Below are 12,449 nucleotides of genomic sequence, written 5' to 3'. Positions count from 1 at the left end.
CTAGCTCAGTCCATTTTTTAAAGTATGGTTCTCCAAGATGGAGGGCAAAGGTCTCAGCTTTGGATTAAACCTTCTTTCAAAGAACTTTTACCCTTGTCTCTCCTTGGAAGCACTAATCACAATGGACCATTTCCTTTGGGTCACTAGGGAATGGACCATTTGGGAGAGTGGTTATAACTTAATGCAATCTCTTCTCTGCTCCTGGGAAAGTGAGGACCACACACGTCATTTACTAATAGGTTTCTTTCCTTTTTTAAAAACTATTTTAAATCTATGTCATTAGTGTGTGCTTCTCAAGAACAGAAGTCATATCTTGCGTTATCTATTCTAGCTTTCCTTATTTTCTTTTCTCTATTCCAGCTCTTTTATCTCACCATTTGAATAAAATTATCTTCCAAGAATTTAATTCATTCTTTCCTGTTTCTTGGTTGTGGCCTTCATAATCCACTTTTAACATCTAGTCTAAATTCTCATTTTTGCCTTTCCCTTCATAGAAAGCCTTTAAAAAAAAACTGCTTGCTAATCTCTGTCTTTCACAATCTTCAAATTCAGCTCATCTCTGAAAGACTTGTCTTTTTTAAGTGCTTCTCCATTCAACTATGATAAATGGTCTTGTAAATTATTTTCAACTTAATGCATATGTATATATGTTCATACCAACTTTCTGTAGGCTCTTGGATAGAAGATACGGTGTCTCTTTCTGTTACCATATAGATAACAATTTGTGCATACTATTTGTCAAATATAAAATATTTTTCCCATGACTCTCAAAAAATATTCTGCATGTGAAAACCAAACTATAAAATAATTAAAGCAAAATAGCTTTGAGTGATGTAATTAAGCCTTGCCTTCAGCCTCCCTTTGCCCTTTTTCTCTTCCCTGGACTTGGATGTCTCAAAAAGACCCTCAAGAATTGGATGAGCACAGTTTGAAAACCACTAATCTAGACTCATTTCTGGTCTAATACAGGATTTCCTAATTCAATACCATGACAGAAGGTCATATGTTCCTTGATTGACTGATTCTTGAAGCAAGAATTCATTACTTAATAAGCAGCCTCACCTATTTACTATAAACCTCAAATTGATTCAGTAAGCAAGAGTTTCGGTTTGCTTAGGGATTAGGTTAGATTTCTATTGATAGGTTAAGTTAAAAAAATATATCCTTTCCTCTCTACCTCTACCGATTTCAGACTTCTCAAAAATAATGATATTCAAGCTGATCTTTCAACATGTATTGATGTCGTATTTTACTAAGTTGATAAATTGAAACCATCACAGTCTTTTCCTTTATTTAGTATTGATTTAACTCTTCACTGTCAACATGAAGTCTCTAATAGCCTAAAGACATATAGCCTTTGACACTCAAACAATTGTAAGAACATAAAGGAAAATAAGCAACAAGGAAAGTATAATGGAAAGTAGTCAATATCATAAGCTGAAAGTGGAAATGCAAAGTGTAATTGAAAGAAATGAAAAGATGAAATGAAATTGAAATGAAATATGTTGTACTGTTATTTGTGAAGGTAAGAAAATGTTCATTAACAAAAAAGAGAAAGGGAATGCATTATTTTTTTTAAGTACTCAATTAGTGTCAGGCACTGTAGAAGCTCTTTTACATCCATTAGTCCATATGTCTATTACAAATATGTTTGTGATAGGGGTTATTATCCCCATTTTTCAGTGGGATACAAACATTTCAGTAACTTACCCAAGATCTTGCAGGTAATTAGTTACAGAGTTCAAATTTGAATTCAGATCTTTTTTTTTTTTAAACATTTTTTAATGTTTATTTATTTTTGAGAGAGAGAGAGAGGCAGAGCATGAGTGGGGAGGGACAAAGAGAGAGAGAGACAGACAGACAGACAGACAGAATCTGAAGCAGGCTTCAGACTCTGAGCTGTCAGCACAGAGCCCAATGCAGGGCTCGTACTCACTAATCGCGAGATCATGACCTGAGCCAAAGTCAGACACTTAACCAACTGAGCCACCCAGGTGCCCCAAGTCTTTCTTTCTTTTTTTCTTTTAATTTTATTTATTTATTGTTAAGTTAGCTAATGTACAGTGTAGTCTTGATTTCAGAAGTAGATTCCCGTGATTCATCACTTACATACAACTTCCAGTTCTCCCAATAAGTGCCCTCCTCAATGCCCATCACCCATTTTCCCCACCCATAACCCCCTAACCCCATCAACCCTCAGTTTGTTCTCTGTATTTAAGAGTCTCTTATGATTTACCTCCCTCTCTGTTTGTATCTTATTTTTCCTTCCATTCTCCTACGGTCTTCTGTTAAGTTTCACAAATTCCACATATGAGCGAAATCATATGATATCATTCTCTGACTGACTTATTTCACTTAGCACAATACACTCCAGTTCCATCCATGTTGTTGCAAATGGCAAAATTTCATTCTTTTTCATTGCCAAGTAGTATTCCATTGTGTATATAAATATAAATATATAATATATACCACATCTTCTTTATCCATTCATCAGTTGATGGACATTGGAGCTCTTTTCATAATTTTGCTATTGTAGATAGCACTGCTATAAACATTGGGGTACATGTGCCTCTATGAATCAGCACTCCTGTATCCTTTGGATAAATTCCTAGTAGTGCTAGGGTCATAGGGTAATTTGATTTTTAATTTTTTGAGGAACCTCCATACTGTTTTCCAGAGTTACTGCACCAGGATTTTCTTAACTCTATATCCATATCTCCTTAAAGTATGCTGCAGGGAAGAAATAATTAAATGGAAATAGATTTTTTAATAACAATTTTATCTTTTAGATATTAACCAACTAGCATAAACACAATATCTACATACTACTTAGTTTATTTAACCTCCCAACATATCACCACTGTTCAGTGAGAAAAAAATGTAGTTGAAGACTTACAGCCCGCCAAGAAGCTGAATTTTCAATTTCTAAGTAAAGGTTTTGGTTAGTAGACTAAAGTTGTTTTGTTGTTATTGTTAATAAATATGTTTCTTTGTTCCAAAGTGTAAAAATTATTCATATGTGTTATATTTGCTTCTATAACAAATTATCCAAGAGGCCTGTGATTTCATCGAAAGTGTTCTTGTTCCTTTATTTTTCTAAGCATTTTTTTCCTTCTCTTTCCATAGGCATGTTCATATTTCACATCTAATGCTTTGCCACTGAAGATTACTTTCATCAATGCTAACCCAATGGGCAAAAACATCAGCGTCATTTTTAAGGTACAGTAGCCCTCCTGAAACATCAAATTGATTTCACAGGTAGAATTATTGATTTATTTCTCACAAAAAGAAATGATTATAGCTATTTTCCACTGGCAACAACACAGAGGATTCCAGTTATTTTTATTCTGCATTTTTACAGAATTATAGTACATGTCAAACTTTGATTGATAATAAATAAATCGTTATTGTCTCAAGCTAGTGAACCTTCAGTGCAAAACTTAAGAGGAGATGTTTCAATGAATAAAATTATACAATCACTTTTGAGTAGCACAGAATGTGGAATGTTTGGTTAGCCCTTAGTGGAAGAGTTTTCTTTTGGTTTATATACTAAATTAGAATCAATATTAGCTGAAACTCAAATGATATGTTAATTTAACATAAAATTCTTACCTGCAAGAACTTGCTTATTTTAATAATTTGAGTTATTTTCTTCTTTTTAAATAAATATGGGCCAAATCAGTCTTTATCGTGAATCCCATGAGAAAAGAGTAAAAGGTAGTAACAGAATTAAAGACAGGTAGGAAAGAGGGACTGAAGAAGAAACTGTAGTGGAACAGTAAGAATTTACATTCATTCACTTAATTTAATCAATTATTCAGCCAAACCAGACAACCAGCTCTCAGAGTGAATTATTTGGTGGATTTTGACTATTTTTGAGGGTAATTTTTAGCACACCCTACTTTGGCTTTGATCTGTGTCACCTCAAGCATTAATGGTCACATGACACTGCATTTTTGGTGAAGAAAAAAAATAACAAAATTTCATCTTGGAATATTTTTCTGCATATTATTTAGAAAGCATTTTCAAATCCAAACCTGTTAGTTTAAAAGCATAAAACTATCCTCCTTCCCCTTTGGACATATTCCATTTCCTTCACTTATGCTAGAAAATCATCTCTTAATCATTTCTTCTTATTATCAAAGGCTGTTTACTCTGCAAACTTTTTAACCACCTTCATAATATGAGAAGTCAATGACTTAAAGTCTAATGAATCCTGTGTGTGCTATTTATACTCCTAGTCAAGAAGCTCTTGGTATTCTAACTGTATATCAGTATATACATTTATGGCATACGAAATAGTGTTTCAGTTCGAAAGAAATCTCTCTTCGTTGAGTTTGAAATTTGGTTTGAAATTTCAATAAACATTCATTGAGTCTCTCTTCTCTAGACTTTAAGTCTAAGACATTGCACGTGGATGATAAATTGAAAGATTATTATCAGGAACAGCATTCCAAGCAACTTCTAACTTGATGGCTGAAGCTTCTGTAATCATTTAAAGGAAAGTTCTTATTTTCTTTGATCTTCTCTCAGAAACACAAGATGTTCTTAGTACTAATAAAACAATTGAAACCATCCTAAGTCTGGCTAGAAATTTATTTGAGGAAAGAAATGACATATACCATATTTGAAGGCCTTTAATGGAATTCAAGGAGAAATCCAGTCTATAATTTTGTTTTTAACAGGCTGGCGATGATCTCCGTCAGGATATGCTTGTTCTGCAGATTATTCAAGTGATGGACAATATTTGGCTGCAGGAGGGCTTGGATATGCAAATGATCATTTATAGATGTCTATCCACAGGAAAAGGTCAAGGTCAGTATAGATTAGAAAGTGATTTGACTTACATTATTTATCTCAAACATTCACTGGTAGCATGACACCAAACTTTCACAGCCTTCATTTTACACTATAAATTTTAAAATCAAAAGAACTATATACAAAGTCATTCTTCTTTCTTAAAAAGAATTATTTTCAAAATAGTTTACATGGAATGTAATGTCTTTGATGATAGTAATTAAGATTTTCACATTCCAGATGTTAACTGTGGTATCTTTTCCTGTATCTTTTGTGTGTTTTTTTTCTCTTAAAGATAATAATAGAAAAACCTACTTGTTCAAAAAAATTCAATTGCTGCCTATTAACACAAAATTCACAAAGTCGCAAATGCTTAAAGGAGTTCTGAACATTCTAAATACCTTATATATCTGCATTTAATTTCTAAAAGATGTTTGAGTAAATCATAATATCAATAGTCAAAGATGACCAAATATGCAAACTTTGAACATTCCAATATATTATTATAGAAATGTAATATAAAATATAGAAATATAATTACATTTATACACATTTTCAATGAAAATAATGTCAATGGTCCACCCAATTATTAGCAAAACATCACAGGTAAAAGTTGTACTTAATTACAATAGTGCTAAATTGAAGAAATAATTCCTAAGATACCTTATAATCTTTTTAAAATGTGGTCATCACTACTTAGAATTTCATTAAATTAATTGGTAGAAATTATAGCAGATACATTTACATAAACAAAGGGATAAAAAAAAATCATAGAACCAGAGACAGAACCTAGAACCACGTAGTTTGTTTCTTTTGGTCTGTTGTGGGTTTTTGTATTGTTTTGTTTTGTTTTATTAAGAAAGAGCTACAATTTAAACCTAACAGAAAACTATCACTGTCTGATTCCCCCAGTTCCTGAGGTTCCACCACTAGGCTCAGTACCCCAGACAACCATGACTTGAGACTTTAGAAACTAAGTACGGAAGCACCTCCACTTTAGTTTAACTTGCAACCTGATCCTTCAGGATAACTCTGTTACAAGTTACACTACCCAATTATTTTGATTCTGATAATAGGGCTTTTGCTTTCAGGACAAGTGTCTACCCCTTTACCCTTTCTAAAGCTCTATTTCCTAAGAGTCTTTATCATCGCTGCTCTGAGATTGTTATTCCTTGAGTTTTACTCTCCCTTTTTTTACATGGGTAACTGAACTTTTTCAAATTCTAATGTATTGAAAGAGTAAGAATAAAGCTAGATGAACCAAGCTGAACTTTTTGATGTCATAAGGATCACCTTTTCTTCAGAAATTGAATACATCACTGACTTCAGTGGAATTCTTTTTTTTTTTTTTTTTTAAGATTTGTTTAAGTTTATTTATTTAGAGAGAGGGAGAGTGCACGTGTGCAAGCAAGGGAGGGGCAGAGAGAGAGGCAGGGAGAGAGAATCTCAAGCAGGCTCTGTGGAGTCAGTAGGAAGCCTGACACTGAGACTCAAACTGTGAGATCTAACTGTGAGATCATGACCTGGGCTGAAACCAAGAGTTGGGCACTTAACTGACTGAGCCACCCAGATGCCCCCTCTGTGGAATTCTTCAATTCCATCTACTCATTTCTTTGTTTATAACTATAGAATATAACAGAGGCTAAATCTTTTAAAGTTAATAAAAAGGCTCATTAAATATGAATGTAGACTTGTCCACAGTTGCAGATGTTGTAAAACAAACAAGCTATTATTCTCTCGTGTCTATCAACAATCTTCTATAGTTGTAAGATTTGAGAGGGCATTATACTGGCAAAATACTTCTTCAAGAAAAATAGAGATCTTTAAGGCAAATGTCATTTTTAGGAGCTCAGGTTCCATTTTTATTATGCTTCCAAGGGTTATTGAATATCTATTATTTTGAAAAAATATCACAGAGTAAGGTAAAGTATACTAAAATGAGCTAAACAGAGTTGCTGCCCTTAAGGAGAGTATATTCCAGGCCAGAAGTTTGCATGACTTTATCAACATGATTGTTGATTATAATTCACACGACTATTTTGTACATGATGTCCAGGAGATTTAAGAGAGCCTATCAAGACAAAAAATTCTTTAGGATTTATTTTATTTATTTAGTTATTTATCTTTTTAAAAAATATATTGTCAAACTGGCTTCCAAACAACACCCAGTGCTCATCCCAACAAGTGCCCTCCTCAATGCCCATCACCCACTTTCCCCTCCCTCCCACCCCCCCATCAACCCTCAGTTTATTCTCAGTTTTTAAGAGTCTCTTATGGTTTGCCTCCCTGCCTCTCTGTTTGTAACTTTTTTTCCCCTTCCCTTCCCCCATGGTCTTCTGTTAAGTTTCTCAAGATCCACATATGAATGAAAACATATGGTGTCTGTCTTTCTCTGACTGACTTATTTCACTTAGCATAATACCCTCTAGTTCCATCCATGTTGGTGCAAATGGCAGAAAAATGTGGAAGCTTCATGAATTTGCGTGTCATCCTTGCGCAGGGGTCGTGCTGATCTTCTCTGTATTGTTCCAATTTTACTACATGTGCTGCTGAAGGGAGCACAGGATTTATTTTATTGTTGGCTCTCCAAATTTGATGGGCGTAAAAGTTACTTAGGGGAAATGGAGGAGTAGAGATAACTAGACCCAACCAGGTACTAAATCACATTCTCTACATAGGCATTGAAGAGAGGAGGGGGTTCTCAAGACTTTGTGACTGTAAAAAGCTGCTCTATTATTTTTTATGCACCCCAGTTTGAGAGCCACTGCCTTATATGACACCACCTTGAAAAGTTCTGTCTCCAAGAAACTTACTATTTAAAATGTGACCCGGGGAATCAGCAGCATTAGCATCACCTGGGAACTTGTCAGAAATGCAGAATCTCAGACCTCACTCCTACCCTAAAGAATTAGAGCCTACCTTTTAACAAGACCCCCAAATGATATATAGATAGATAGATATAGATATAGATATATATAGATATATATAGATATAGATATATATATAGATATATATAGATATATATAGATATATAGATATATATATAGATATATAGATATATATAGATATATAGATATAGATATAGATATACACTAAAATTGGAGAATCTCTACATTCAAGGACTATAAGAATAGAACTATACATATTACTCAATGTGCACATATTTGATAGTATTTAAAAGGTGTATGATACATACTATCTTAAAATGTATAAAATGTAATTTATGGTTTTAATTAATAGACAAAATTTGGCCACCATGATTGTTAAAAATTAGGTGCAAGGTTTTCAGGGTAGTCAGCAATGTAAGTCTTATGATAAATGGCTTGGGATTTAGCAAAGATTAATTCCCTAAAGACAAATGTGGTCTGGAAAGTAACTGACATTGCTACAGCACAGTATGTAAATGGTGTAATAATCTAAGTCTTTATTTTGGACATGGTCAAATGTGAGGCAATGAAGCAGTAAGGAACCAGATAGAAGGTGATTTCCCTTTAGGTGTATTAAGTGGAGGAACTGGAAATTTGAGGAAGGAAATGTTTAGTATTAGAAAGAGGAATCACCTCTTTCTAAAATTATTACATTAATACAAAATGTAAAGCCTTACATTTTCTATCTTACTTAATACACATGAGAAAACCTGCATGAGAGCCAAATACTATTGGGGAGAAAGGAGAAGTACTATGATATTAAGGATAAGCCCAAGATTTACTTCTAGAGTATTCAGTTATGTCCTTCCTTCCTCCCTCCTTCCCCCCTCCTTTCCTCCCTCCATTCTTTCCTTCCTCTCCCTCTCTTTCTCCCCTTCCTTCCTTCCTTCCCTCCTTCCTTCCTTCCTTCTTTCCTTCAGATATGCTTAATAGCTTATTTCTGCAGCATTCAATATTCCATTCCCACTCCCCATGTTTAAGTTTCTTTCTGATCCAGCAATGTAGATGTCTAAGAGTCACAACTGGACTATTAAATATTAAGAGAAATTAAGGCTGCAACCAGCTACTGCTGGCCAACTCCAGCACAGAGAAGTGTTTCATTACCAACACTGTGATTTGATTAATTGTTGTTTAATCTGAATGTTTGAAGATAGATTATGAAATAGTTTCATAAATTCAAACATCTCTCTTTTCAGTTTCATTTGTGTCCTTGGTCTCTTTGGACATTTGAGTTTTCAACTCCTGCAATTTTCAAGATTGTGGAAATCAAAAATACTAGACTTTAATTTCTTTCAGTGATTTTATTTATAGAACAGTATATTACAGGTTGTTTTGTGGACATTAGTCTGGACAGTTTTATTAAATACTGGGTCTAAATTGCTATTCTGTACAGAATAAAAATCAGAAGATTTGAAAATATTTACATTTTAATAACCTTAGGAACACAGTGAAAAAAGCCTTAATGGATACATGGCCAGTGGGGCAAAGGTCCTAATGAAGTTCAATCAATATATGCTCCCCTTTAAAAAATTATTAGCATAGTTTGTCTTTAATGTTGGCTGAGAAGATAGGAGCAGATGGCTCTCCACATGTTTACTGCAATTATTCTGTTCACTCCTAGAAATGGGACATTTAACTATGAAGCTTTCATTAACCTGAACCTTGATTTTTATAATATATTTTAAATATTTGTTATGGATATTGTATTTGGTTCTCTTCTATCATAAATACACTTGTTATACAAGTTTGAATGTCCTCTCTTCAACTGTAAATGAATGCACAAGTCATACAGTAATTAACTGACTACCTTATTGACTGAGAGTTCTGTGAGACCGTCTAGATTGGCTCTCTACTGTAGTTCAAAAAAAAAAATAGTGAAGCTTCTTCTGATAGTTCCAAACACAATAAGTGCTCCCCAGGACTTCAGAAAAATTAGAAGGAAGTCTTCATCCAGATAAGTCTTCTTCAGAAAAGAAGGTTTACAAAGAAAAGGATAAGCGAAGTAGTGCTGAGAAGGATTGTTGCCACATAGGTCAAGATGTGTTTCCTATGTATTCCTCATCTTGTGAAGAAGAAATTATTTATATCATCTCTTTTTTATCAACCAGGATTGGTGCAGATGGTGCCCGATGCCATCACCCTAGCAAAGATCCATCGCCATTCTGGACTGATAGGACCATTGAAAGAAAACACAATCAAAAAATGGTTCAGTCAGCACAACCATCTAAAGGCAGATTATGAAAAGGTTTGTCCTGCTGTAGCTAATTTTAAATAATGTACTTAAAGAAGAATATGCTCTGGATCATTAACTATTGTGTTTCATGAAAAAGTAAATTAAGGACATCTTGAGTTCTAATCCATTCAGTCATCAGCTTAGTAATAATGATCCAGTTTAAATGGTATATTAACTAGATAAAATTTCTGTATTTGGTTTTGTTTCTTACAGCCATCTCTCTTGAGATGTTGCTCCTTGAAACTACTTCTTTCAAGTTATCTCTGCCTATCTGTATACAATCTCCAGTTTCTATAAATCCCTCTCCTTCCTTTGCAATGCATTTCTTCTGCCTACTTTTTCATGCCTTATTCTTCCAATGCTTGTAAAATGCATAAATATCTGAGAACTTTACAAAATGTACTGTTATATTTGACTGAAAACATTTTTTCTCACTTCCCTTCACACTGGCATCTGGCCTGTGGTGTATAGTTGTGCAGGTTCTGCCATCTACCAGGGCTCCCAGCTAAGGAAGGAGCTGCTTAAATCCAGGCTTTATTCCACTTGCCAAAGCATGAACTGGTCCTGCTGGGTCTACCTGGAGGGAGGAACATCTTTATGCCAGTTCACACAAAGATACAATAAGGGCTAGCACTGAGTTTTCTCAAAACTGTCCTGAGCACTGAAATTTCTTCATTCTAGGCAACTCCTCAGTCCTGAACAAACTGGAATGATTGGTCACCCTAGTTAACACAGGCCATGATAGAGAGACCCAAGAGTTCATCGATTTCAGATTTCTATGAGATTGAAGTGGAGCAAAATATGGGGTTTTGGAGTTCAAATAACAAAGATGAGATAGCATTACCTTGAAATCTATTTTGTAATCATTCACGAAATTAGAACTTGAGTTTTGCACAAATCCCTGGGGTTATATCGTTTGAGGTGTTTACGCATATATTTGCTCTTCACAGCTACACATAAGGGCATCTTTTATTATCTTCACTTTGTAAGTGAAACATATATAATGAGACAAATTAAGTGACTTGTTCAGGCACTTGGGATATCTGGAACTAAGACAGGTAATCCAGTGACATAGATTTCCACTCCAGCATGTCAGCCACCCCGTTCCAGGAGACCCATTACCATGGCCCAACCAATCACTCACAGCTCCACCATGGTTACAGTCCTGGTTGCATCACTGATGAAAATAATGTGTACTCAGGAGACCATTTGAAAACAAAGAGTATTTTGGCAAGAAACCTCTGTTTATTAAAGAAACAGAAGCCACAATTGACTTAGTGATAACCTGCTTCCACCCACACTGACATTCACTGATGTATACTGTACCAAGACACTTTTGGACATTAGCTGGATGACATATTTGTAAGGATAAACATAAGATATTACCTATATCTCAATACGGTTTTTTCTGTGTTACAAATTCAAATATTCAAAATTGACATTTTAAGTTTCTCTGGGGATAGGAAATATTGAGCCATATTTTTCCTTCTTCTTTTACCTTGAAAAAAAATCATTCAATATTGTATATTTGGGACATCAAAAAAATACACCAGGAATCCTCTTCAATAAGCTATGAAAATTAGATCCAACTGAATGAAAGAGATATTTTGCCCAATTTAAATGAAAACATTTATTAGCCACAGAAGAAATTGCTTCATGTTCTTCTATAGCATATCAAGAACCAGTCATTTAATCATAATCTTCTCTCAACTGAGACGTAGAAGTGGGTCTCGATTATGTAATTTTGCTTTTTATACTACTTTTTACCATTATCTCTGACGCTAATGCATTTGCTTATTTTATCTGTGTGTTATCTTTGTGTTATTTCTTTTCAACCAATTAGGCCTTGAGGAACTTTTTCTATTCCTGTGCCGGCTGGTGTGTGGTAACGTTCATCTTGGGAGTCTGTGACCGACATAACGACAATATCATGCTGACAAAGTCAGGCCACATGTTTCATATTGACTTTGGAAAATTCCTAGGTCATGCACAAACATTTGGAGGGATAAAAAGGTCAGTGTGCAAATAATGTCTATTACAGTAATTAAGCAATGTCCCAGAGTGATATAGGACATTTAATGGCATAGAAACCCAGCAGATGGCTTGTTCCCCCGGCTCTCAAATCCCCCCAGATAACATAAACATGTTTATATATCTAATATGATTGAAGGAAATATTTTCTTCAATATATTTTTAATGGAACAAATTAGGTTTCCTCAAATTGTTAGTGGACTCCTCCCATGAGAAACTAATCCTGCTCCAGTCTGAATTGTCTGAAATATAATATTCTTGTTTTCTTATAAACCTTGAATGGACAATGGGGCATGAATTCGTGGTCTCAATACATCCAGTATATTGCCCATAGCAATCACCATCCCTGGTCTACATATCACAAAACTAACACATTTCCTACACTGAAATAATCTTAAGTCATTTCAAAAATACCCAGTGAGCAACAACTGATCAAGGCTCTGAGGATGTAACAGCAAACA

The 12,449-nt window shown here is 34.5% G+C and overlaps 1 protein-coding gene and 1 non-coding gene across 6 annotated transcripts in view; one reads left to right on the top strand and one right to left on the bottom strand.

The window, feature by feature from the left end:
- The window catches only part of PIK3C2G (phosphatidylinositol-4-phosphate 3-kinase catalytic subunit type 2 gamma), a 539,869-nt gene that overhangs the window by 414,286 nt on the left and 113,134 nt on the right, over positions 1–12,449 (top strand). For all 5 annotated transcript variants that reach the window (XM_086713962.1, XM_086713961.1, XM_086713960.1 and 2 more), the window contains 4 exons: positions 3,127–3,219; positions 4,686–4,815; positions 9,833–9,969; positions 11,801–11,970. In XM_086713962.1, coding sequence (XP_086570088.1) covers positions 3,127–3,219; positions 4,686–4,815; positions 9,833–9,969; positions 11,801–11,970 — 530 coding nt within the window. The remainder of the gene's footprint in view (positions 1–3,126; positions 3,220–4,685; positions 4,816–9,832; positions 9,970–11,800; positions 11,971–12,449) is intronic.
- Positions 7,254–7,359, bottom strand: LOC112868075 (U6 spliceosomal RNA). Its single transcript, XR_003224253.2, has one exon. It is a non-coding gene; the product is annotated as a U6 spliceosomal RNA (small nuclear RNA).

This window comes from Puma concolor, chromosome B4 (assembly GCF_028749965.1).
Source record: "Puma concolor isolate L17-30 chromosome B4, mPumCon1.1.hap2, whole genome shotgun sequence".
In the NCBI taxonomy this organism is placed as follows: domain Eukaryota; kingdom Metazoa; phylum Chordata; class Mammalia; order Carnivora; family Felidae; genus Puma; species Puma concolor.
This window is presented reverse-complemented; position numbering and strand designations above follow the sequence as displayed.